This window comes from Zootermopsis nevadensis, unplaced genomic scaffold (assembly GCF_977971745.1).
Source record: "Zootermopsis nevadensis isolate Lab colony 2312 unplaced genomic scaffold, Znev_1.0 Znev_ptg000020l, whole genome shotgun sequence".
NCBI lineage: Eukaryota > Metazoa > Arthropoda > Insecta > Blattodea > Termopsidae > Zootermopsis > Zootermopsis nevadensis.
Window position 1 is genome coordinate 47,900 of NW_028259152.1, and position 22,186 is coordinate 70,085.

At 35.1% G+C, this 22,186-nt stretch overlaps 1 protein-coding gene and 1 long non-coding RNA gene across 4 annotated transcripts; one reads left to right on the forward strand and one right to left on the reverse strand.

Moving 5' to 3' along the window:
• Nucleotides 1-1,820: 1,820 nt before the first annotated feature.
• On the forward strand, nucleotides 1,821-10,160 carry LOC110830092 (uncharacterized). Its single transcript, XR_002543173.2, has 4 exons — nucleotides 1,821-2,292; nucleotides 5,506-5,614; nucleotides 7,969-8,146; nucleotides 9,585-10,160. It is a non-coding gene; the product is annotated as an uncharacterized LOC110830092 (long non-coding RNA).
• Nucleotides 2,327-18,017, reverse strand: LOC110830091 (endothelin-converting enzyme-like 1). Of its 3 annotated transcripts, XM_022064557.2 has the most exons (16): nucleotides 17,685-18,017; nucleotides 14,942-15,191; nucleotides 13,786-13,887; nucleotides 12,953-13,176; nucleotides 11,972-12,073; nucleotides 11,566-11,697; nucleotides 11,363-11,458; nucleotides 11,157-11,281; nucleotides 10,306-10,492; nucleotides 9,632-9,808; nucleotides 8,411-8,514; nucleotides 8,265-8,320; nucleotides 7,648-7,919; nucleotides 7,020-7,181; nucleotides 6,396-6,472; nucleotides 2,327-5,154 (listed from the first exon to the last, which is right to left on the reverse strand). In XM_022064557.2, the coding sequence occupies exons 1-16, from the start codon at nucleotides 18,000-18,002 to the stop codon at nucleotides 5,055-5,057; spliced, it is 2,484 nt and encodes an 827-aa protein (XP_021920249.2). In that variant the 5' UTR covers nucleotides 18,003-18,017; the 3' UTR covers nucleotides 2,327-5,054. The 3 variants fall into 3 exon arrangements, with proteins under 3 accessions (XP_021920249.2, XP_021920251.2, XP_021920250.2); XM_022064559.2 differs by lacking the exons at nucleotides 2,327-5,154; nucleotides 6,396-6,472 and having other exon boundaries at nucleotides 7,042-7,181; nucleotides 7,638-7,919; XM_022064558.2 differs by lacking the exons at nucleotides 2,327-5,154; nucleotides 6,396-6,472 and having other exon boundaries at nucleotides 7,058-7,181; nucleotides 7,602-7,919.
• Nucleotides 18,018-22,186: the final 4,169 nt, after the last annotated feature.

The window sequence follows — 22,186 nt, forward strand, 5'->3', positions numbered from 1 at the left end:
TGATAGGTACGCGGTTCAAGTCTTGGCCACATTACACACTATTGTACACTGACAATTCTCGGTCTCTCTGTCCATGAAAATTCCACTGATTTTAAACAGAGACACTAAATGTTCTGTGTAGACATACCTAGATACACGAAAATTATTATAACAGGCTGAAATAATTCGGGCAGGATATATTCAACTTCGTTTTTCTCAAGATGTTAAGGGATCACAGATTTTAATTTTGCATTTTTTTTACGATTATGATGCTTTCTCAAAATTTAGTATGAGAAACTTTCAACTAATCCAATGCTGCAATACATTAGGCTGTCCTTACATAGTAGAAAGCCCGACTGCGTATTTTGTCTACACTTGTTCTAAATGCACTGGGGATTTTAAATGTAACCTTTGACATGCACTTAATAGCTCTAGTTCTTTATGGGAGAGGCATTTGTAATAACCACGAACAAAAAAACTATTACAGCTCTTGCGTAAAAATTACATTACTCTACATTCCAGCTGATGTACTAACAGGCGAGCAGGAACCTATTTTAGACGCTGATGACGTAATAAGAATTAGATGTTATTCCATTTCATAATAGGCGTATGTCTTCGTTATTTGAAGCATAACATAGCCTATTTATAATGGGTGAAATAGATACTACATCATCTGTTTAAAAATTACTTTATAAAGACGACTGTAAACCTAACCTAACTTTGGAATTAATGATGCCGCATGTACTAATAAGTTCTACATTGTGCTGAGTAATTTAAGAGACGCTGACGGTCAGCTAGTCAATAAATTCCTCGTATCCGAGGCATTCTGTAACATTTCTTGACATCCTAATTTTTTAAGGTGAGAAATTCTGTGTCTCCTGCCCAACCACCAAGATGGAGGACCACGAGTAGTCGAAATGGAAAAGCGTACAGAATTTTAAATGGAAAATATGAAGGCAAGAGATAATTTAAGAGACCGAGTCACAGACAGTTAGAATTAAAGACGTAGCTTGTAGATTAGTATGTGGTCTGGCAGAGTGTGGATACTGTAATATAAATATCAATATATTCTTTGTATTTACTGCACTGCAAATTTTATATGATGTTTGCCACCATTTTACACGTGTGTTGATTAGAGAACAATGAACAACAACCAATTTAAACCCTCTGAACAATTACTGGTTAATACGCTGTCATTTGTTTTGTATGCTAACTGAAATGTGTACATTGTGACCTCAAAAGAAAGTCGTTCAGAAAGGATATTGTAATCGATTTTCTAATCTGCAGTAATAAAAAATGCCACTGCCAGACTTGGCCAACTTGTACATCTGAATAAGTCATGTGGATAAAGGGATTTGCCTCTTGTCAGACAAGACTGATTACCCTCAAGACAAATATTGAATGTAGGCTGACTCTCTATTACCAAGAGCTCGTTTCGAAATTTTAATTTCCAGTATGAAGCCATGAGGCGTACAGTCAGTATTAAAATGGTATGAAATGGAAAGAGGACACATTTTTGAGACATTACAACAAATGCTCACCAGATGTGGTAAGAGTACGGTGGTTTGATGCGATTCGGATGATATGTTATTTTACAAGTAGAATTGGGATTTTGTGTTACTATTTAGATATTATGTTTATTTATAAATGATTAGGAATGAGGCGGTCGTAAATTATTTATTTTAAATTTGGTAATTTTAATTTTGTAAAAAGTTTTAGCGTGATTTCTCATTCCGTAACTAGAGCAGCATGGCCTCATTCTCTTCAGTTAGTACTATAAATCACCACATAGAGCGCCACGTAACGAATGCCATGCTTGAAGTCCTGTAAATAAAGAATTTCGGGTTTTTCTGTGCGTCACTTTTCACACACTCTGTTTACTGTCTGTTCACTTGAACAGCATGTTTCAAACAAATGTGTTCATCATCAGATTGAATTCCCTGCTTCTTTGTCGTTGCAGTAAGGATTTCCTCCCTGATTTTCAAAAATAATTATAACTATATATTATAAAGTTTATAAATTGATTGAAAGTGTGTTACAATGTTTTCTCTGAGTGTTGTGGGACGACGTTGTGGAATGGCCACATTAATTCGAAACCTGTTGTTCAAATAAAGTGTGTGAAACTTAACTTGCAGAAAAAAACAGGAATTCGATATAACACACCGGGATGCTACATTACGACATGTAAATAGTGATTTTCGTTGGTAGATGGCGAAGATATCTAGAACAGGAGAGAGAGAGTGAGAGAGAGAGAGGGAGGGAGCTACAAATATTTGCTTTATTTGAGCTAATGCACTGAAAAAGTAAAATGTGGTAAGGAAAGAATATAATAGTAAAATATACGAAACACATTTCATAACAGTAATTTATTACAGCCTTCATATAACATGTGTTCCTGCTACATATTTATTCTGGAATTCATATAATTGTCTTATTACTTTTATATACACTACATCATGATTAAATACTAATTTCCATTCTGAATGTTGGTTGCATATGTTTCAATTTACACAAGTAATTTTCAAGATTATAACATATACTGTTCAATATTTCTTGTAAAGTTATTCTACCATTGAGCATATGCTTTACCTCAAAATAATTCTTGACGTGTTTAACCTAACACTGATCCAAGGACGGACACCAACATGCAAAAATTAAAGAAGCTCGTGGACTATGGACTTGATGCAGAATTGTTCATGCATGGTGGATGGATTACACAAATATGAAGTAATTCTCAAATAATTTTAAGGACAATTGTATTACTTTTGACTATACTCATCTGTCCACACACTGACACCATACATACATAGTGTATATCCACCATAAAGTAACAAATTGCTTTTAATAAAACAAATATTGCCTAAAACAACTGAGTACAGGATAATATATGTACCTCACATGTATTTATCTACATAGCCTACATGTATTAATAAATATACTTAGGAGTAAATAATTTTATTCTAATCTAATAAACCACATTCTTGCACAGAGTGAAACAGGGAAGTGGTGTACAGGAACTTTGAATCAGTAGAAAACAATTTTTGATCCATGAAACTTGGGATTCTACCACCTTCATATATTCAGTAAATGTTTACATCATTTACTCATTAGTAAAGCAAATTACATGAGCTTCTGAAGGACATATTTTTCTTTTGTACAGAAATTGAAATGAATGAGAGTTAACTGTCTTCATTTGCTCAAATTCCATACACATATAACAATAGTCTGTAAAAAGTTAACTTTACCATTTTTAGAATGTTCATTTGAGAATCAAGAATTGGAACAACAAAAATGTTAAATGATTTCATACAGATCTCCATGTCATATGCTGTTCCAGTTGATGTTCCTCGACCCTGTGATTGAATATTCTTAAAATATTATACAAATAAATTTTATGTTGATTTTAAAATTATGTATGTTTAAGAATATATTTTAAATATATGCGATGTCAAATAGAGTTGTGAAATAAGCTTCGATATACTAATAAAAATAAATTATTTTATTTCTGTTTAAGCCAGAGTCCTAAATGTGAATATACTTAGATTCACAGGAGAATTAAATTAAACCCACATGAATTTATTTCATCATTGAAATCCCTTACTTCTGAGACTGCCATAGCAGTAATAATAATTAAATACATTTTACAATGCTACCAACCATTGAACACACTGTCCATGAAATTTTGTCTGTAGTATTTCAGAAAGCTTTTAATTTGTAATTTGAGAGTTATTTGCATTTATCAAGAGAACTTTCTCTCAGCAGGGTATTATATTATTCACACACTTCTGCTAGATGATCATTTCCACCCAGAGACTCATAATGAATCATTATTAAGAACAAACTCTAAAAATCTCATTATTGTTAACAGTGTTTGAAAGTACGAATGTAAACTCCATTATGATTTTTAAATGTATTTCATAACTAGGTACAAAAATACTTAAAAAATCCTTAATTAAGTCATTTGTCTGTCCAGAAGTGTGTCAGTTTGGGATTGGTGATTTTAACAACAGGAAATGGAAACCAGAATACAGTTTCACTTAAACTTTTCTGTTCTCTTATAATACCATGTGATTAATTAGAAGTTATGTAAACTATAATAAATTACTACTATTATTTAGTTTCAAGCCATCTGAAAGAGTGGATGATGTAAAGAACCATTAATAATACTGGCTGTATAAAAATTATTGTACTGGACCTCATATTACAACATGTTTAACAAGTTCAGTTTTTCCAGATTACATAAAATATTCGAGGTTTAAAATTTTATTAAAAAATGTATGCACCGTGCTAATATTAGAACACACACAATACAATTTAAATGCTTCACATTAAGGTAAGGAAGACAAAAAATTGTATGCTTCCGGAAAGAAGGGCAAATGAAATAAAATCACAAAATAAACAATTTATAATAAATTAAGTATTGTTACGAAAACAAATTACTTTTGAGCCCAGCTGTGAGCTAAGTGCTGAATCAGATGTGAAGCGCTGTGGACAAATATCCACTTTATCGTAAACTTTAGGTGCTGTGTGTTCTGGTGGAATGAAAATTGGCATGGGAAACATGAATACTCGGAGGGAATATTTCCCAGTGTCATTTTGTTTATCATAGATGTCACTGAGCACCGGTAGTTGGTTTAGAAATACAGATGAACTGAAGAACCACATCTTAATGAGTACATAAATATAATTTTGAGTCAGAGAATAGATTATCTGGAGAAAAGCTCAATTAAATACTGATGAAATACTAATATCTCTTTTTTTTTAATATGAAGTACATTTCAAACAGTGATTTGATCAATTATATTTATGTAATAATAATTACATTAATAAAACTGTAATTTATAGGTTTGAATGTTCCCATACAGTGTGCAGAATAACAAAGCAGATATCTGTGACTCGTAATTACTCTCTGACAAAATATCACCTCTTACTAGAAACTTTAATCCAGTTTTTAAAAAAATATCACCTGTGGAATTCATTAAGGGCAGCTTGGTCATTGTAATATTGTCAAATGGTAATGGAGGAACTGCATTTCTCGTCATTCTAAAATTAAAAAGTTAACTAATTGTATTGTCTCACCAAGTGGAACATTTTCTACTTGGATTCATTGGTAAGCCTACAGGGCAGTTGTACGCTTCAGCAAATGAAGGTGAATTCATCATAATACCATTCACTCTGGAACAAGAAATAACATGTTAGCAACTGTCAACATTGTCTGTAGCCCTTATCACTACGCATGGTCTCTCTACAGACGATTATTTTTTGTTCCAACATTTCGTCTGACCCTTTAGAACACTGACTGTACCTTTTAAATGGAAAAAATATATTTTAATTTTTTTTTGTTATTTTAATGTTATAATGGATTCAAAAACGGACCCTTACAGAACAAACAGTTCTCTGTAACTTAAATATTGTATGCGGTCCAGTTATTGGAGCTGCAGGGCTGTCCAAACATAATACTGGTTTTATATACACTTAGACATTTTGTATTGTCGAAAAATTACATTTCTGTTTTTTATGTTGCAGGTGTGTGCCCTACAAGTTAAAAAAAATATGAAACTGTCATCAGAGCAAGGAATTTTCCTTTTGAGATATACTGGATGCCAAACTAAGTTTTACTTTAATATGCAGAAAAGTTAGTTTTCTTTATTATAGATTGTATATAAAGTTTTTATGATATTTGATGGGTATTCCACAAGATAAAGCAAAATGTGATTCACAACTTACATATATACTGAACCTGTTACGATTATGTCAATGAAGGGATAAGAGTCACTGATTTTTTTAAATCGCTAATCTAAGGACGATACGTATTCAAGTGTTTTGTTATAAAAAAATACTGTTCAATCTTATCCTTCCCATACAGCTCAAGTTCAATGCATTGCATATGTCAAAAGAGAAGGTAAGCATTACTGATAAAGGAAACACCTTTTTATGCTGCTACAAACACACGTTTGCCCATTATTTTTGTTTATTATTTATTATTAACTGCAAATGGGTTTTTACCCGGTGGCAGTGGTGCTACAATAAGACACAAAAAACATAAGACACCACAAAACAATAAGACAAAAAACATAGGACACAACAAAACAATAAGACAAAAAACATAGGACACAACAAAACAATGAGACAGAACAAAACAATAAGACAAAAAACATAAGACACAACAAAACAATGAGACAGAACAAAACAATAAGACAAAAAACATAGGACACAACAAAACAATGAGACAGAACAAAACAATAAGACAAAAAACATAAGACACAACAAAACAATGAGACAGAACAAAACAATAAGACAAAAAAAACATAAGACACAACAAAACAATGAGACAGAACAAAACATAAGACACAACAAAACAACACACCACACTCAAAGATGACAAAACCATACACAATTAATTTCCACCTACTTACCGTTCAGGAAAGGGTGTATGGAAGTCCATTTCTACCAAAAGAATATAATCTTCTGGTGATAGTGTTGAGCAGTATGTCTGAAAAATGCATGGACTGGGTGAGGCAAGTAATAGTAATCTATATAATATAATATTTAATAAAGAACTGAGTAGAAGGTTTAAGGATCTTATGACTGTGAAGACGATGTCAGTATTATGCCACTCGGACTTGTAGGTAGACATTGGTGTTTTAAAGAAACAAATACTTTCCTCCAACTTCAGCCCTGAAGATGCAGACTATATATTTATGTAAAATTCTGGCAATATGACTCATAAGATGAACGTCAATAAAAACTGAGAAAGATAAGTATAAAGTAATGAATGCTGGATTCTATGATCTGGAGACGAACAGGGAATTGAAGCAACATAAGTGAAATTTGTATATGGATTGGAAGGAGTAACTTAAAGATACAGATGAAAGGGAGAGAATTTAAGGAATTTATTTTAGGTTAACAAAAGGACTAATGGCTTTAAAAAATACCAAGAGAAATGGAAGTCATGTTGACTGGGTGCCAGACCATAGATTAACAAGAAGAGTTTATAATGTGTCATTACGTAGATTTCATACTTCTCTAGACAGTCTTACCTGTGCTGCATTAAGAAAGAAAAGTTGTCTTGGGCTGAGGTTAATTCCAGGCAAGTGTGGATCAGGAGTGTCTTCTTCCTGAAGTAACTTCCATGTCTTGTAAGCAATCTGTAGCCCACTGATATCTGCCATGTTCTCATTCTGTGTCACATTCCAATCAAACTGAAAGAGTACAATTTATTATCATATGTAAGCAAATGAACAAATTTAAAAATATGTTTAGAAATAAAGAGTAAAAAGGAAGAATATATATATATATATATATATATATATATATATATATAAAGACATTATAACATTATCTTTCCTTCTACGCCTGGTCTTTGAAATGGTATATTCTCTTCAAATTTCTGGCTAACGTTTTATATCTGGGCCTATTTTTTGTCTCTCCCAAACATTCTATGCCCAACTTTATTTTATCCTTGATTTTAGCACTCTAATAATGTTTATCGGAGTACAGATTATAAAACAGAACTGAATCATGCCACAGTGTTTATGTTCCATTATACAAATTGGAAGTTATTTTAAAATAAAATGTTTCCAAGTTGTCCTCCTACAATGGTTACTAGCTGGCTGCCTTACCTATGTTTTTTGAATGAAGCCATACCATTATGTTACCTTTACTCACTTGGACCTCTATGTTGGCACCCATGAAGTTGACTTTTTTCCAGAAGGTGGCTGCATACTGTCTTGCCACACAGTCCAGCCGTGCCTCTAGTCTCAGACGAGATTCAGGAGAGAACCATTCCCTCGGCTCCCCTTTGGCATCATAGCCGATTCCAATCAGATCAAACCCATGCAGCATTTCATGAGTAAAAATAAGGCCAATTGTAGCGTAGGGAATATAATGGGGAACGTCGGCTCGGAAGTACGGTTGAGTAAGAACGGCCAGAGGTATCACTGAAAAGAAGTATAATATGTGCCTGCATCTGCATTTGTGTTGGACTAGATACAAGTTGAGGACTTCACGACTAACTTTAGGTCCTGAAGGTAATGCTGTGCACGTGCCATACTGAGCCATATACCGTGAAGATGTATGGGGAGTGGCGATATAGTTCCATATATTTTTAACGTGGATAGTGGAAGTCAAAGACTCTGAAGTAGTGCAAATATTGCTACAATCTCACGTAAGTATGAAGTCAAGTAAGAACCCTGTTCATTGAAAGAGAAAGTTGTAGGGGACGTAATGGCAATATCACCATGTTACAGACTGCATAAATGGTCGTATAGAAACGAGAGACTTACCTATACTATTGAGTGTCAGTTCATAAAATGCATTGACAACAAAGGGATATGCCCACCTGAAACATTAGCAACACCAAATTTAGTATTCACAGATTGGATTATTATGAATTGTGGGAAGTCCAGTCATTACAAATAAGATTACTTACTTCTGATCAGTTGGCAGTTGGTCATGGAAGTTATGTGGCGTAGTTCTCAGCTGTCTGTACCTCCGGATTACATTGCCAAAGAAATCATCAGGATCAACGTGTACCTAAAGTTTATATTGAAGGACGTGCATTTTATTTTGTACACTGTAGTAAAACATAATTCTAGGTTATGATCTATGGCTGGATAGTTTATGGCTTATACTGTCATTAATTCTGACAGAACATAATGACCAACTCCTGTTTCACATCTTTGAGGTTATGGGTTCAGATCAGCTGTCCTGACTAAGGTCTTCCATGGTTTTCCAAAATCCCTTCAGGAAAGTTCTGGGATAGTACCTTAAATTAGGCCAAGGCTGCTTCCTCCCATACCCTTTCTGATTTATTATTCTGCAGTCATTTGACTTTATAATGTGAGGTATTGAGACCATTATTAAATAAACTATAAATAATTCACATCAACTCTGGCACTTTAAAAATTGACTTTTTGGCATGTCTAGATTAAAAGAACAAATTATGTCAACACCAAGAAATGTAGAGTACTATATATTATTTTAAATTATACCTGTAGGTAAGTGAGTGCGATGATGCAAGCACATGCAATTACATCCACCAGCAAAATTGGTGATTTAGTTTGAAAACATGTCATTTTATGCCAATTTTACAGAATAATTTGTTCAAAAGGCAATTTGTAAAGTTTCATACTGATGTAATTAATTTTATCTATGCTTTTATGAATAAAGTTCACAGGTTGGTACAATTCATAATATTTCTACATGAATATGTTAAATGTCAAGGCTTTCATACGCTACACACTTCATACTAAGAATTTAGCATGAAGATTTTTTAAAATTCTCTTTATAGTTGTACTCTTTACTCTGATTCTATTGGATATTTACAGCAGTTAACACAATGAGAAATTCAAATCTGAAATTAAAATTGAAACTAACATAAGGAATATTACTGTAATAATGTTTTCTCCATGGCACTTACAAGACCATAACTTGGCCATTACAGACTGATCTGCAAAAACAGGATGCACGACGTGGAGGCGAGACTGACTGTGAAGTTTTGACAGACTTCAAGTGACTATCTTATCCCTTAGTATTGATCTTGATTCTAATTTAACGTGATATAGTTTTACTAAAATGTAACTGTGAAGGTATGAAAATTACAGAAGGAAGCTGGAGAATTGTGCCACATGCAGAAGGCATGGCAACTCACATCCTGCAGGAGGCTGGCGACATACGTTTGGTTCCAGAGTTGTGGCCAAGTGAAGAACTGCCCACGCAGATTGGATAACTTATGCAGAGCTTCTTCACGTGTCAGCTCATCCAACCACGACAGACTCCTGATCCTTGTCTCCAAGGTTACCTTCAAGTGCCTGAACATCTGCGTCACCTGCCACGTCAAAATTTCATGCTGATTTTGACTATATTACTTAACGTTGTTAATTAATTAATGTTCAAATAACAAATGCTAAGGGCATTTATTAACAGCAGACATGAACCTTCCAGAAGCAGATGGTCTTAAGAAACCACTCTTGTAGAATTTGTTTGGAAGGATTACTTTGAAAAATCACAAAATACTTATGCCAAAATAATTAATACCCTGACCAAGGTTCCAAATATAGGTCACATGTGCGACAGTTATAGCTAAGTCAGTTACTTAATATTGTCCAGTAATTTGAGAAAATGATAATTAAACAGATTCCTTTTTGTTAAATAAAGATGTTTCCTGGTTTGAATCATGATTGATGATAATGATTCTGAGCGATACTTTTCACGATTTCTTAATTTCACGTAGGCAAATGCTGGAACGTTACACAACACGAACGACAACCGTGTGATTTGAAGCTCCATTAAAGTCAAGTCGTAGTTGATGATAATATAGCCCACCTGCTTACGAAGTTCTTCAAGGTACTGAAGTGAGAACTGTTGAACATAGAGGGCGCTCACTGCCTTTGTGAACACGCTTATTGTGACACGTGTACAGAACGCTGACCAGTCTGGCGTGGCCGTCGCGTTCACTAGCTCATGCAATATGTCTCGGGCGAACACAAGAAGGAGCGCATTATGAACCACTCTACAACAAACAAAATATTGTTTTATAAGCCTTGACACTAGATAAGAAATAAATGTAAATTTGTTAAGTTCTCAAACTAAAATAGTGGCACTTAATAATAAATAAATGAAACAGGGTAAGGTCTGATGAAGGCCAAAGTTATTGTGGACGGGCATCATGAAATTTATGAGCCGACCTCAAGAGTGTTTGGTGTCATTTTAGTGGCGTTTCTGAAACGTGCTCAAATACTTCATAAAATTGAATAAAAATTTACTTTGATATTATCCATCGTCTAGTAATAAAACGTAAAACGACGTTTCGGAGATGGGGCTCTATCTCCGTCTTCAGGTTCCTACTCAGTTGGGCCCACTAGATAGAGCTAATCCCTATCTCCGGACAAATTAAAAAGTGAAAGTCCCAGAATAAAAAAGGCATAACCACACCATCCATCCGTGGGACGTAAAAGAATAGTATGTAGAAAACAAAATTCATAAACACGAATAAAGCCAGAAGACACAAACTCACAAAAGGTGGGAATAAATACACAATACTTCAATTAAAATCTTCAGAACAAAGGAATTTTACTATGTTTTAGTTTTCAGGAAATTTATGTTATCCGTAAACTTCTTAACAAATTAAAAAAACAGAGAAGAAATATATGGATTTATACAACATTTGCAGATACCTGTTTTGAAAATGAGTGAGCATTTTCTGAAGACTCTCAAAATACTCTGGAGCTACCACATAAAACTTATCGCTGTCGGTAAAATTAGTAGCAAATATTTCATCCATAAGGGGCTTCCATTGGACCTGTAATGGAAACAGTAACTGTAGTGATTTAGAAAATCTTTGATATATTTATGAATAGCGTAGCGACTTAAACATACTCACAAACCCATATATTTCTTGAAGCTGCGAGAGGTTATACTTCTTGTAATCATCTCTTCTCTGGAATGAGTTGATGATGTCTTTCTCACGTGGAAATACCTGAAACGTATCGACTTCTTACTGTGAATTGCAATAAAATGAACATTTAAATCGTACGTATTCTACAACGAGTAAAAATCAATAAAGATCCAAATCCAATATCTTACTTTACTGAGCATTGATGCAAATAGTAAGATACTTTGTGCTTCTTTGATTCGCATATCTAGAGGCATGTTGCTTGGTAAAAATCTGTGGAGCAGCTTCTCCAGACTTAACAACCTCTTTTCTTCAGCACTGTCCTGGAAAGACAGCGAAATTAATTAAATATTTAAAGCACTGTAGTAACTTTACGTACCACCCACTTTAATATTCAGTAATTCTTCAATCCATCATTTATATTTATATAACTTTTATCTGAGAACAAACAGTGAATTTCTTTCCTTAAAAATCTTAAGTAACAGCTGGTTTTTGCCAGTATTCTTGTGATTTCTTTGAAATGAATTTTTAAATATTATTTAGACGAACTTAATGCTTTCAAGGATCAAGTTGAAATGTACAACCGGTAGATCTCACCTTAATATATGTGTAAGCTCTGCTTTCCTTGTTCTGACTGCGTTTTATCCTCGAACTGCTCGTCCTTACTGTTCTGTGAACGCTTAAAATACCGTTCGGCACCTAAATAACAAAAATATATTGTTCAAACAATCAAATGAAGTTATTTTTATTTATTTAGTGTTCTGTCTGACGACAGGTCCATATGAACAGGATCCTTCCATCCTTTTCTCGGACTGGGACCTGTTCATATACGTTCTTGGCAGAAGATCCAGAAGTGGTTTGCCATTGCCTTCTTCTGTGTGTGAATGGAGTAATTTTTGGGATGCCACGGAGAAACCGGGGAAGCCCCCGGAGGAAAACTTCGTGTTGCCTAGACCACGGCCTTGCCCAACACAAGTTATAAATTCGGGCACCGCCGGGAATCGAACCCGAGACCCCCAGGATTACAAGGCCAGCGTTCTAACCGCTAGACCACCTCATCTTATTATTATTTGTAGTGTTCTGTCTGACGACAGGTCCATATGAACAGGATCCTTCCATCCTTTTCTCGGACTGGGACCTGTTCATATACGTTCTTGGCAGATGATCCAGAAGTGGTTTGCCATTGCCTTCTTCTGTGTGTGAATGGAGTAATTGTTGGGATGCCACGGAGGAAAACTCCGTGTTGCCTAGACCACGGCCTTGCCCAACACAAGTTATAAATTCGGGCACCGCCGGGAATCGAACCCGAGACCCCCAGGATTACAAGGCCAGCGTTCTAACCGCTAGACCACCGTGGCTATCAAACCCGAGACCCCAGGATTACAAGGCCAGCGTTCTAACCGCTAGACCACCGTGGCGGTCAAATGAAATTAAACATTTATAATTGCCTAAACGTAATACTTATATAGTTTCTATTATAGGGTACATGTGCATTTTTACTTAAAATTAATAAGAATGCTGCATAATTCAGTGGGAAATAGAATTATATTTCTCTGCAAGGCACAATGTTAGGCCTACCTCTGGGTAGGGTCCATGTAGCAGCCTGGTGGTGTGTCCATAGCGACGTGGTAAGTCCAGAAAAACAGCAAGGAATGTGCGATTGTGCACGTCTCGCTCCAGATAGACGTCAAATAGAGGTGCTCCATTTACAAGGAGAAGACGAGTCAATAGTGGCGTCAGGTCTGGTGGCTGAGGGGTCCCAGGCATTAGGTATCCACCCAGGTCATTCAGAAGAGCAAACACTGCAAAATGCCTCCTTATTTGTTAAAATTGAAAAAGCCGTTTAAAATAGAAAAGTAAGAATTATTTGAAAATGGTAAATTCTTTGTTTCTTTCCAGTGGACAACCAACATAAATTTTCAAGACTAAATTTTTAGTAGTTCACTCACAATTCATATTCAATCTGGAAAGAACGTACCAAAAAATATATTAATTATTGTCTAGTTATAAACGTGTTAAATTATTCAACAGCAACGTGTCTGAACATGCCTATGCCATCTTCGACTAAAAATATATGTTTAGATGAGAAAACTTGTTTTATCTGTGTTTATTTTAAACTGCTTTTATCTAACGAATTTTTAACTAGAAATTCAAAGCATTATATAAACTTTCCAGTAAACATTCCATAAATACTTTGCCGACAGAGATCAAAAGTATAATTTAGAACACAAAATTCAATATAATTTATCGTTATCAAAATTAAATAAAAATGTTTCTATGAAGTTTCTTATACCGTGTCAACATGGACACATACGTGATACATGTTTTCATACAACATTTTGAAGCACTACATTCTTGCCTAATAAAATCGTGTAGTTTCTGACTTATAAATAAATAGAACAGTAACTCACTTGGGGCTGTCGACGTCCTCTTGTCTCTCATCTTCAAACAGCTGTTGTAGAAGAGCCCCAATTTCTGGAAAGGCCCAGAACTAGACGACAGGGTCAGAAGTTCTGCAAGAAGAAACTAATTGTTGGTATTCTGTGAGGACTCTGGTCAAACACTGTAAAGGACAGAACACGCTTCATTGTTAAATAATACTGCATTTATATCAGAGATTATAAATGGGTATTGTTTTATTCTCAGATTAACTACTGTTATTTGTCCTGGCCTCAAACACAAACATTTTAGAAACTGATTCAGTCTCCGTGAACAGATAGCACGGGAGAGAGTTTCCTACTCAGAAGGACCTGGTGGTTGAGACTGGCTGTATCCAATACGCCCCATCTGATTGAGAAACGTCATTCTTGATAATGGAGACAAAGAGTTTCCGAAACATCAGATTTTATAAAAACTTATGACAATGGACATTGCAAATAAATAATAATCATGTTTATAAAAAAAATTCTTTCTGATTTAGCAAACTAGGAAAGCTCAGGATAATAGCTAACTATGTTACGAACCCTAAGGTTAATTACCACGTTCACAAGAACCTGCTTCTGCACCCTGTTCAAATCCATGTAAATCCGTTCCACATCAAAATACCTTAATTCCTCAAGATCCATCTTAATAATGCACTCTCATTTTCTCCTGTGTGGTCATCTATTCTGGCTTTCTAATCCGAATAATATTTGTTAAAGAGTATAAATTATTAAACTCGTCATATATCATTATGCAGTTTTCTCCGACCACTTGTCACTTAATCCCAAGTCCAAATATTCTCCTCTTCTCAAATATATTCAGTCTCCGATCCTCCTTTATTGTGAGTGACCAAGTTCCACAACCATACAAAACAACAGGCAAAAGTACAGCTTTACATTTTTAAATTATTTTTTAGACATAAGCCAGGAAGACGAAAGACCATCCTAACGCAAAATAATTATACTAACTCAGCTTGAAAGAAACTATTTCTTAAATAGTATTCATAAAATCGTAATAAAAATTACCACAAATTTAATCTGTAAAGATCTTTGTCTATATTGAAGGGGTGTGATAAAATTAATGCCAACTCAGCAGCCAACGTAGCAAATTGCCTCGAATATTAAAAAAACTACACAAAACACTCACGCTGTATCTGTTGATCCACTTGTTTCTGGATAGTATTAAAACTCAGTTCTGGTTTTTGACCGTAGTGATGGGACAAATTCTTACGGCCCTCATCTGTTCCTGGAGACCATCCACCACACGCGAACTTGTAGAAGTCACGACATGGATCGTACCTCCAGTTCATAGAAGCAAGAATCCGACTTGCGGCCCTCCGACATTCTTCTGTCTTACACACGTAATTGTCCATCGGTTCTTCACCACACATATCACCCTGTATAATATACAAACCAGGTCTAACATAAACTTACCCGTTTAGAGCTGTGTTTACGTAATCTTATTAATTTTAACTTTGCGTTGGCACATTTAGTTTATAACCTAATTACTGGGCCGTAAACTAATTTCAATAATGATGGTTGGTTTCATTGTGTTTATGATCTGTCGTTCGTAAACGAGTACTGCAGGCGGGACTCATCTACACCCTTAAGTTACAGCCTCTTTCTCTATTTTACGACCTTTCGCTATTTAAAGTTGTAGGTCTAATAAAGAGACTGTAGAACTTTTATCGTTTTACGAAATCTCTCCTCGCTAAGACCCTGTCGAGATTAATATGATGGTCCTCATGATTTACGCTATTATAAATATCTTCATATTCTAAAGCTGTAGGAGTCCAGACGTGAAGTTTGTTTGTCTAACACTTTGAAGCCAACTGGTTTCTATCAGTTCTTTTTGCAGTGTAATCGAAAAATCACGCAAACACATTTATGGCACATGTTCCATTTGTCAAAATATAAATTCTACTGAAATTTTAAAACAAAAAAAAAACAATTATATATGAAGCGTTGGAAATGTCAACCATGTTCAGCGATGCATACATTTCACGTTTTTACTCAGGTTTCACGCAAACCGGTAATGCGTTTCTGCAGTAAAGTTTGGAATACACAGTTCAATATTGGAGCATGAAGATTGGGAAATATATCCCTAAGCTCATTCTGGCAAGTTAAGGGTAAATGAATTTAGGGGTAGCTTTCGATTCCAAAAAAATCCTTATACTTGTGAAAAAGATGTCCTTGTAAATACTTACAGGTCTTATAAACCTTTATTGCTCGAAAGCTTACAATAGTCCTGGTAATTAGATACGTATCATTGAATACTACAGAAAATTATCATCATCATCATCTCTGAACCCAACATCTTCACCGAGACTCGAACACGGAACAATATTTAACTTTCTCACCCTAGTTCCTGTAACCACCTCGTTGGAACAAATAGTTTTGTTCTTTGTGGCGTTCATCTGTCATACCACAGAAACCACTCTGCCCGAAACACGAACTCAGGACAATGTTTCAGCGTTTTGACATTTCTAAAATATTTTCCTGACCTCAAGGAATAAGCAATCGAAGTTTTATGCAAATTGATTTATCCGTTCTCGAGCTGTAAGCGAAAATACAAGCACACAATTTCAATTTTATTTAAAATAGTGTAAAAGATGTTCCTCTTTCAAAGAATGCCCGAATTGATTCTGATACATATCAAGCTTGCAATATTTCTCGCAGACAGTCCCCACATCGTCAATATTCCGAAAACCTCAATCGACTTCCTGGAGCAGACCAGTTCATGCACATTGTCAAGGATTGCGTGTCTGGTTAACATAAATCATTCATACTTATGGGAAATCTATGGTTGACCAAATCTGACGCATTTGAATTTCAAAATTCTAAATCTCACATTTAGTAATGAACATTTTACTACGTTAGAATTTAATTTTACTAAGGAACACGTATCTTGCGGTAAGAATTATTGAATATACAGTGAACATACGGCATTTCAGGTTACGTAACAGCTCGTTTGCAGTCATTTTGTTCCTTCAAATTGTCCGTAATCGCTGTATAAATCAAGAACGAAGAACTTTATTGTTTGAATACCCGTATACATTGTGTTAATCTCTCTGAGTCATTTTGAGGTTAATGCTAATGACAGTTATGTCATTACCCTATTGTATCCCAAATTTCGTACCTTTTAATGGATTACTTAACGACCCATTTCAGTATCTCAGACTACGTAACGTTAAATGAGGTGACTTTAAATTGGAAAAATACAGAAACAAAGCGGCCGTGGCCTGATTTTACTGGAGGGACAGAAGAAAATCATTAAAAACTTTAGTCAGGACGGCCGAGATTTCAATTTGGAACCTCTAAAAAACCAAGGAGAAGTCTAACCACTCAACCACGACGTCAAACTTCGGCCCACGATGTGCCTTCGTCAAGGGTAAAGCCACTTTAAAAATCACAGAAAAATAATTATTTATTATCTGAAATGAGAGATACGACACAAATTATGTGAACGATTATATCCTTTCTATTCTATTAAATGTAACTATAGCTTGCTGGAAAACCAACTATATACCTGAATATGTCAGCCATATTTACATCTATAAGAGAGGGAAATAAAATTTAAGATTTTCTAAATTAAAAATGTTTTTATTTTGGGTTGTTGCGGCCTACAGAATTTTAGTTGCGTGATAATGTTTCGGGGGAATATAGTGCATCCTTCTTCAGCACCGGAAGTTATAACATACCTCGTGTGGAGTTGATAGATGATTATGAATCGATGGTCAGATGATAATTTAAATTGTATTTGACGTCATGCTTATTTCAGGACACAATGTCTTTTGTTCTGTATTTTGAAGTATCTTTGTCCAAAGAGTCAAACTAAAGAAATCACGACAATCGCACTGAAAATGAAGTTAGTTGTATAATTCACCTACCTGGTGATGACAGCCTCTCGGCCGATCGCCTTCACGTGTTGGAATGCTGCTGATAAGGAAGAGAACTGGAGACGCCACCAGCAGAGACATGACAATTAGAGTTGCGACTGTCAGCGACGCCTTGTGGACGCTGTTGTTCCTCCTGAGCCAATAACAGGGAACACAGCACAGCCAGCTGCCATGATCCGGAGATGGCTGGACCTGCACATGTTGATGGCGATGGTCAGACTCGATGTCCACTCCACTCGTGGAGGCTGCAGGACGAGAGGGGTTACCGGAAACTGCCACAGCCGATGTTGGTCCGTGGCTATCCTCCATGACTCTGTCTCAACAGAGTTGCTTTACTCGCATTGATCCAGCGGCATGTTCCATTACTGAGCATGCGCGTTGATAGTCTTTTGTTCTACGGATGAAAGCCACGGATATATAAAGCTAGTGATTATTTAAAATGATAAAAGAGTTTGAACGTTGTGAAAAGAAAAGTTGCCACAACATGAAGACGTAAGATAAGAGATAAAACTCCATGTATTCTTAACCTCTGCACTAGACAGAGGACAATGGTCGTCTTGAGGTTCCGGCCGATTTAGCGCCTTGGGAAGATCTTATGTGTTTCCAGTGGATAGGAGGCTGGAGAAAAGTCCCCATCCCTAATCAAATGAGAGTCGAACCTCGGTCATCCGCCTACAACCCATAACTTAACTGACCGTGCTATTCCGAATATAGTTTGTCTCGTGCAGGGTAATTTAACTTTCATAATGAGAAGTTAACTAAAAACATGGGACAAAGTTTCTCAATGACTGATTCAAAATTCAAAACTGTTTAACGTAGGTATAAGAACCTCAGGAAATACACCACTTTGAGAGACCTAGGGGTAGATGGAATGATACTAAAATGTATATATATATATATGGTGGTGTGGACTGCATTTAATCTTGTGGCTCAGTATTAGACCGATTAGAGGACTCTTCTGACCGCGTTTGTAAACTTTTGTGTTCCATAAAAGTCAGGGCATTTGTGGAAGTTCGAAGTCACTTGTCTGTTAAAAGCAGGAGAGTTTGCTATTTCATTGTGGATATATCAAAGTAACGGTTTCATAATAAACACAGCTGCATAGAGAAAATACATATGTTTTCTAGATAATACCAGTTGTCCTCTTAAAATTAAAGATAAACAATTCACATTCTGTACACTACTAATTGTTTGTGTGGCCCTAGTCAAAGCTATGAACAGACAATGCTGCCCGTGTTAGTGAAAAGTTTCCCGACCCCTGGTTTACACGATACAAATTGTGTCCCATTCAACACTGAGGATAGTCTACTATGAATCAAAACACATTTGTTATTGAAATAGTTATGTAATAAAAATTCACAATTTATTAATAAAAGAGCCATTCTTGAGAAGATGATAGTGGCCTAATTAGTCAAAAAGTATCACGACGTTTATGAAATCCTATAATCTATTATCGTATGCACAAGTCAGCCATTAGCTCCTGCTCTGAGTTAGACGAATAGAGTCCATGCCTTGAAGTAACATTTATTTTAAATCTATTATAATAGGATTATTATAGTCATATGTATTGCTTAGGTGCAATTAGGTAGTCTATTTCGTTTAAGATGTTCAAATAAAACTGTGTACTCACCTTTAATTTCCAAAAATGTCTAGTGACTTAGAAATAAACTTCTCCAGACTAACTTACTCTTGGTTGCTAAAAATCAAATACGTACAGTGCCATCTACTTTGATAATCCACAACTCTGCATTTCGAACGCAGAAAATATTTACGATTTCGATATGATTCTCCTAATAAAAATTTATTATTTCCGTAGACAAAACGGACCAGCTGGTCTTTTAAAAGAGACGTATTTTGATCTCTTTGTAGTACGGACTGAATTTTAAAATACACTTAAATGAGGAAGACGACTGTCTTTTGGGATGTAGCTCTGTGTAGTCTGGTAGAAGTTTATTAACGTCCCAGAGGTCTTTTCTTTCTACATCTAGATCTTTATATATAATCCAGAAGACAGCCATCTTCTGACTCACCGTCGTGAATACCTCAAATTCTACTCACTTAGATGTGGTTCATCTTCAAAGGGTTAAGTCAGTGACTTGGTGTCAAATGTGTTTCGACGTCTTACTCCATGGACGTCCGGTTCTTCATGTCAAAAATAGCCAACGACTTTTCTCCTAGCATGCCTGACCTAACCTAACCTAACCTAACGTAACCTAACCTAACCTAACCTAAGCTAACCTAACCTAACCTAACCTAACCCGTATCGCTTTATCCATCGTAATTCTACTTGCGGACAAGAGTGGATTATCAATCTATATATAATCGAAGTAATACGAATTAAGAACTGTAATAAGAGAAAATATATTGTCGTGGTATTGGAAGACTTCAGTAAAGTGCAGTTTCTTTACTGAATAAGATCTGAGGTTTCTGTGTTGGCGTCTTTCTAAGATTGTGTTCCACAAACAACCATCGGTCCAATTTTGTTTTTGAATATTACCCAATTGAACGGAACTTGCGTCATCAGAATTATCGATTGCTTGCTTCTCGTAAACCCGAATAACTTAAAGTGTAGGAGAAGTAACGGCAGGACCTGGGAATGCTTAGTTATTGGAAAATTCCTAGTTTTTAAGGTATGGAGTAACGTGTACCCCGACAAATAGAGTGGTGAGTCCATTTCACACACACACGAAGTGTTTTGAGTGAGAATAATATAGCCGGCTTGTACTAAATAATATAACAAGACGGTAGTTAGTGTATAGTTGTCGGAAAACACGTAAGCTAACCCAGTTCATAATACAGATTATCTTCATGACGAGCGATATTTTAAATGGGAAACGAAACCACGGGGTTTTATACAGGCGGTTAGTACTACAGTTATTTATTTGCATTTTAACTTTAATTTACGAATGTAAACTCTACATCGTTATGCATTGAAATACCACAAAATAGTTTCTGTCGTATGGAATATTTTACCATCTTTTAGTAGTATTACCATGTTCGCAATGGCCCACCAGTGGTTTGTATCTTTAGCAAGATCAATCTTATCCAGTCATCACAAGCTGTTACTTTTAAATCCATTTTAGTGTCACATTTTATATCCCAAGTTATCTCTGTCTTTGAAGTTTCCATACTGCAGTTGTGTGTATATTTATCATCTCCACCGTGCGTGGTCCATCTCACCCTTCTTGATTTTACCACCTAAAAAAATATTTTGTTTAGAAGATAAATTATGAAGTACCTTGTTATGAAATAGGTTCCACCTCAGTTGTTTCATCTCTCTTAGATCCAAATTACTGATCGATTCTATGGTATAATGCATTAACAAATAAAATACTGAAATAGCGTTAGATGGTCGCCAAGATAATCAAATAGTTCAACAAGAGTCCACATAACAGAATGAAATTAATACTAAAATGAAGAAAAAAGGAAATAATAATGGCAGACACACGCGAGTTCAAGTCTATGCGATGCGGAGTAGGGAAACGGTTGTGAGATTTGCAGTCAGTAAACACGCGTAAATAAACTGAAATAACAATAAACTAACAAATTTCATTATGATATTGTGACATCGTTGCTTCATTTTAATACAGAGAATGGTGGATTTAGTTCAGAGGAAAAACACTTGTAACCATTACTGCAAACATAAAATTTACATAAAGATTTTCTACATCTAAGAGTTCATTTTAGTCAACTTAAATTATAAGTTCTGCAGTATTAGAAAAGTTTCTGGTGTGAATGTGTTACTGTTTTATTATTCATATTGTGTAAAATAATTACACGAAATTCCACTTTAATTTTTAGATTTTATATAGGAATGTTGCAATTGTAAATTTAGCTTCAAACATTTTGAACTATAGAAGAGTAGCCATTTTAAACCTTTTAAAGCATGGTGGTAACTATATGTATAATTGGTCTAAACACTGAGTTTATTTGTGGGTTTTGTGTGATTTTTAGATTACGAAGTTATTATTTCCTTAGACAGTATTAATTACCAGAACTTTCTAATGGAAAAGGATTGTGTTTTCTCTGAGGTACAGCCTAAGTTTTAAATATTATTTAGATTAATGGCTCTCTCTATCTCACTGTCTGTTATTCAATGAGTGAAAGTAGATACTGAACGTTATCATTTTCATAATAAGAGAAGTTGGAGAGTAAAGACAGGAAGTTTTTACAATAAAATAAGTTTTTTTAAAAGAGGGCTTTCAAAAGGTTTGAAAATTTTGTTTTAAAATTATTTCATTGCCCTATTCCACAACGCATTGTTCCATTTTACATTAACCTGACATTTTTAATAGAATATTTTAATTTATTTACAAGTTTTTATTACATTAACTATACCACGTAGGCTATAGTGTAGCTTACGTTATATCCATTATGAATGTACCGTACTTTTTGTCACATTTAATCTGGATACACCCATAATGGTCAAATTGGGTGAGAAAGGTAAAGGGTTAATGATACTTCTTCCATAATCTATGAACTTACAAACAAAA

Excerpts from the sequence above, each read along its gene's own strand:
- LOC110830091 (XM_022064557.2), bottom strand. The coding sequence starts at position 18,002 with ATGGAGGATAGCCACGGACCAACATCGGCTGTGGCAGTTTCCGGTAAC. Across the intron at positions 15,192-17,684 it reads CGAGAGGCTGTCATCACCAG|GGTGATATGTGTGGTGAAGA; the intron begins GTAGGTGAATTA and ends TATATTATACAG. Across the intron at positions 13,177-13,785 it reads GAGGACGTCGACAGCCCCAA|TGTTTGCTCTTCTGAATGAC; the intron begins GTGAGTTACTGT and ends GGCATTTTGCAG.